The 5,672-nt window shown below is 39.9% G+C and overlaps 1 protein-coding gene across 1 annotated transcript; it reads right to left on the bottom strand.

The window, feature by feature from the left end:
- Positions 1-1,920: 1,920 nt before the first annotated feature.
- LOC130868626 (olfactory receptor 1019-like) lies at positions 1,921-2,844 on the bottom strand. Its single transcript, XM_057760779.1, has one exon. The coding sequence runs from the start codon at positions 2,842-2,844 to the stop codon at positions 1,921-1,923; it is 924 nt and encodes a 307-aa protein (XP_057616762.1).
- Between the last annotated feature and the right edge of the window lie 2,828 nt (positions 2,845-5,672).

Raw genomic sequence — 5,672 nt, forward strand, 5'->3', positions numbered from 1 at the left:
CAGAGAACCTAGACAACAATGAGGACAATAAGAGACACATACATGAATCTAGTCTACATGGGAAGTAAAAAAAGACAAGACCTCTGGAATAAATTGGGAGCATGGGGACCATGAGAGAGGGTTGAAGAGGAGGGGCGATGAAGGCAGGAGAGCAGAGAAAAATGTAGAGCTCAATAAAGGCAAAAATAAATAAATAAATAAATAAATAAATAAATAAATAAATAAAGATCTAATCTAGGAGTCTAGGAGAGAGTCGAGAAAGCCTTGATATGGAAGAGTGATGGTGGAGAAAAAAATGAACTCAAGAGACATTAAAAGAGAACTGATGGGAATGCGGTAATTGTTAGAATATACGGAGGTATTTGAATATAGAAAAGGCAGAGTCAGTGGTTAAGTCTTAGCTCTGGGGCTTTGAAAGGTGTGTGGGATCACTTCCTTAGATGGGAGACAGGGAAAGAAGAGCAATAGGTTTAAAGATTTTCAGTTTTTAAATGTTATGTGTGCCTGAGGGACTACCAAGCACTTTCAAATCTGGACTTCTCAGATTATTGCCTTGTCATCCAAGGCAACCAAGTAAACTATGTCACCTCCATAAGAAATAAGAGTAAGGAGATCATGAGTTGACAATTGAATTCTAAGATTACACAATTCTTAAAAGTATAGTCTGCAGATAAAATATGCTTGGAATTCAAAGAATTGCCTGACCGTACATTGATTTGGTGCTTTCTGATAATGATAGGGATCTGGTGTGTTTGTTTTGTCTTTAATTTTGAGATGTGGTCTCATCTTAACAGCCCAGGCTGTCACTGAGTTCAGTACACTGCCTCCTCTGACTCCCAACTGCTGGGATTTCAGGTATTTGCCATGATCTTCCGCTCCAGATAAACACTATTTTCTGTGTTTTCTTGCAGCTTGACCCAATGGAATTATTTCTCCAGAGTGTGTTGTTAGAGTTTGAACAATTTCCTAGATCCTATTCTGTTTTATAAAATAAAAACAAGGTTTTATATTCTTTGGATGGTTTTGTGAATAAATAGGGATGTTTTTCTGATGCAAGGGGTGAAGCTGAAACACAGGGCATCATGCAATCCACGCAGGTGCTTTGCTCAATGAATTTAGAAAATGGAACAATGACCATGTATTTGTTGCACAATTATAAGTTCTGGTGAGTAGCCATGGAATAATGAGCTAATTGGGGTTATATTTACATTTGTGTTTCTTGTTGAAAGGATATTCAATAGTAATAATGAAGTTGGTCTAGTTCCAATCAAAATTTGCATACAACAATCACAGGTGCAATTCAGAACTGGATGTCTCAATAAACAACAATCAATTGTTCTTTGTAAAGGATCTTGGAATTCTAATTAGTGAGACCCCTCTATTTTGTGTTTTTAAGATTTACCCTGACAAATCTCAATAATGAGAAGCAGAGAGGAAACTTATGAATCTTTAGCACAGATATAGACTGAATCTAATTCAACTTTTAATGCACCAAGTAAATCCTCAACGGAAGCAAAGGAATGAAGGAACAATGTTATTTGGAGGACAGTTGTCATCTTTCTTCTGTAACACATGGTAAAATTAAATATTTTCTAACCTCTCTGGTGTCTGGAAATTATTTTAACTTCTAACTAATGTTACACAAGTTCACCAGTCAGATGAAAATATTTATAGTCATAAACTTACATGTTTTTTCTTAAATATTTCTCATCAAACAATCATCCCAGAAAATGTAGATACATTGTATTATAATTTATCCCCACTGTATTCGTATTCATCTAAACAACCACTCCTAAACACTTAGCCAGAGTAATTAAGTTGCTCTTAACAAGACTTCGTATGGAAGCAAGGAAAACACTGAACAAAATGTAGTTTTGTTGAACAAAATGTAATCTACTATCTTTTGAGACACAAAATAGATTAGAGACCGTGTCTCAATATTTTCGTTAGGGCAGCTTTCACTTCCTGATTTCTCAAACTGTAGATGAGAGGGTTTAACATAGGGATCACCATGGTATAAAACACCGAGACCATCTGGTTTCCTGCTTGAGACCCACGCCGCGAGGGCTGCAAATACGTGTACATAGTTGTTCCATAGTACAGCGCAACTGCCGTCAGGTGAGAAACACAGGTGGAGAAGGCTTTCTGCTTGCCGGAAACTGAAGGAATGCCCCAAATAGTAATGAATATAGACATGTAGGAGACAAGAATTACTGTGACTGAGGCGACAAGGGTGAACCCCCCACAGCCAACAACCAAGATCTGGGTTACCCAAGGATCAGAACAAGCCAATGCCAGCAGTGGAGGGATATCACAGAAGAAGTGGGAGATGACATGTGGCTGGCAGAATGACAGCTGTGTGATGGAGCTTGTTACAGCCACCATGTTAAGGAGCCCACCAAAGTAACATCCTGCTACCAAAAGGAGACAACGAACTCTTGACATGGTAATATGGTAAAACAATGGGCGACAGATGGCCATGTAACGGTCATAGGCCATGGAAGCCAAAACATTGCATTCAGCAGAAGCGAAGATTATGAACAAGCCCATTTGAGCCATACATCCAAAGAAAGAAACTGCCTGTAGCTGAGATAATAAGTTGGCTAAAGTCTTTGGGGTTGTGATGGAAGAGAAACAGACATCAAGGAAGGACAGATTTGAGAGAAAAAAATACATAGGTGTGTGGAGACGGTGGCTGACTTGAATCAGTACCACCAGACCTAGGTTTCCCAGCACAGTGATGAAATAAATAACAAAAAGGAGTCCAAAAAGTGGGACTGCAAGTTGATGGTCATTTGTCATTCCAATGAGGATGAATTTAATCTCTGCAGATGAGTTCTCCATTGAGGTGACTGAGAATCACTCCTGACTGGATCAAAACCTCTTTAGACACGCTGTGAGAAAAGAAGAGCAAACTAGCTGATAAGGGGGAAATAGTCCTACTGCAAACACATAAATCAGGGACACTAGTCAACCCTTCCTCTTTCCTATAGTCACATCTTAAGGCCCTTTCCATACAGTCATGCCATTTCCAGAAAAAAAACAAGTATACTATGGAAAGACTGAAAAGAAAGAAAAGCAAGAAAAAGGTTAACAAAACTCAGGAGAGAACAAGGCAGCAAAGGCCTAGGAGGCAAAGGGGACCTAATACTTTTTATCAAATGAGTGAGTGAGGGCTTATACTCACAGAACTTCATACATGGACTTACAAAAAAAAATATAAGGTGCAATCAGTTATCTCTCTTTCTTCTCCCCCCCCTGCAAGTGAAATAAGGTTACAAAATGGCAAATAGGTGAACTAATTTAATGATAGGTAACTTCTCCCCACACCTTCAGAATCTAAAATATTGTTTGACAGAAGAGGAGTCACCATTACTCACTATTTGTGTCGGTCAGGAAAACATTTTCCAAAGCCATGGTCATCTCCTGACTGAAATACCATTGAAGGCATTAGGACAGCCCCCAAATGACTGCAAGATGTTGAGCTCAAAAGTGAAGGCACTATCCTGTAAAAGAGCAATCAAAAAAGGGCAAAGCCCTTGGGGTTCATGTAGCTTTCTGCTGCTCAAATAATGCTCTATGATTCCTTTGATTGTTCCTAAACCAAACAGAGTGCAGATGTAAAATTAACTGGGACTCCCAAGGACTCTTAGTGAACAGCAGTGTCTAGGCAAAGAACCACATAGCAAAGTGATTGGTGTCAGATGGTATCAGGAGTACGTGAGTTCTGGTCCTCACTCTTGTGGTCACAAGTTATTTCTGGTGCCAGGATGCTACCTCACACAAGCTCCGGGCCCTTCCGCTAGCTAAAGATCAGACAACAGAATGTGTGCATTTATGCAGCTCCACGTCCACGTCTAGAATCTAAGCCACCTCCCATTCCCTTTGAATCAGTAGACAGCCATGGTGCTGTCTAGAGTGGGGTCCTTAATTTACCAAAGGGCAGCATAAGAGGACTGCAGAAGAGTGAGCCCAACCTTGCCAAGAAGGAAGGTCCCAGGATGAGGACACATATATTAACAGTAAAGCTTTTTTTTTTTTTTTTGGAAGCTGGATTTGAACCTCAGATGTTAAAAAAAAAGTTTTCTGTAGTTGTAATCCACCAGAAGACATAGGTTCATCACTTAGGATAATGGTTAACATTTCTGATCCTGCAGCCTTATGGACCTATCCAATCTCAGGAGAGAAACTCTGTGACAAAGGACTCAGCCTATGTCATGTTTAGTTCACATTGTAAAAGAAGGGCAAAAGTAGCATCTATGCTGTGGAACTACTGTGAAAATCAATGACATCTTTTAAAAACTACTTGGTACATAGTAAATGCTCACTAAAGTATTTCCTCCATTCTTCCAGAGTGACGCTTATCTGTGTTGTGTATTTTCTGCCTTACTTATTCATATTTCACTAAATGCAAGCAGAGGCATCATCTCTGTCACTAGTATCATTGTGGAGTCAGAAGAGAACCTTTGGTGACTAGCCAAAGCATACATCTCCAGACTCCACAAGCTCCACTCCCTTCCAATGCCATCCTCCCAACACACACGCGCTCCACTTTTGTCAGGACAGATGAAAAGGAACCTGTCAGTTGTACTCGTTCTAATCCTTCACTGGTTTTGTTTGTTTGTGGTTTTATTTTGCTACTCCAAAACTGTTTGGGTGGCTTTCTGCTGCTGGGGTGTCACATGGAGCATTCCTCAGTGTCAAATGGGGAGAATGTTGGGGTGGGGGCTGATGAAAAAAACTGCTTTCAGAAAAAAAGACAAGGGTGAAAATGCTGGAACTAATTCATATTGTCAGAGGACGGTGAAAAACAGTAAACAAACCCACAACTACCTCAACTCCCATGTTTTGTCATCTCTGAAACCGGAAAACATAACAGCCGCTATTCCTGCTTTAGGGTTGGCATGACTATCAAAGAAGATAATGAATGTGGAAGCGCTCTGTAAACTTGTGAAGTGTGATACAATACACATGGAACAGATCCCTACTATTATTCCATCTCTGAAGGTGGGAGAGGGAGGAAGAACACGTCAATATGCTCATTTTCTGATGCCTGTTCCAGCTCCTGCTTACAGCGCCAAACTCCCACTCACCCCCACACACATCATCTGCCACGGCACTCAGTATGAGCGTTTCAACCTGTGAGGGCTGAAACCCACAGCTCTAGGCTGTGCACACACCTGAGATCTGAAGAAAGTCGGGCTCCTTACAATGTTATGCTCACAGTCCTGTGTCTTTTTAAAAAAAAAAAAAAATCCCATTTTAGGGTAACTCTTGTCCTCGGCATCTGCATGCATTGTAAGCATTCAATAAGAACACTTGAATGACTGACTGCCAGTCTTAAAAACACTGTGAAATCTTTTTTTTTTTGTATTTAAAATAAGATTGAATTGCTTTTTCTTCCCAAAGGAAATAAACATAAAAAGTAAGGCTTTTATAAAAGAATGATCTGATACTCCCATCCACACATGCTGCTGCATTAACTACTGTCATGATGACAATTGAGCGGCTTTATTATTACACCTTCGATGATGTGTCTTGGCTATTTACTTGTTGAAAAGACTCTGACACTCCTATTTGTTGAAGAAGTGACCTTTTACAGGTATTTTTTAATGCATTCCTCTGCTTGTTCATACAGGCATTTACATTTACAGTACCTATTCTTCAAAAAG

This window comes from Chionomys nivalis, chromosome X, assembly GCF_950005125.1.
Source record: "Chionomys nivalis chromosome X, mChiNiv1.1, whole genome shotgun sequence".
Lineage (NCBI taxonomy): Eukaryota > Metazoa > Chordata > Mammalia > Rodentia > Cricetidae > Chionomys > Chionomys nivalis.

Excerpts from the sequence above, each read along its gene's own strand:
- LOC130868626 (XM_057760779.1), bottom strand. The coding sequence starts at position 2,844 with ATGGAGAACTCATCTGCAGAGATTAAATTCATCCTCATTGGAATGACA.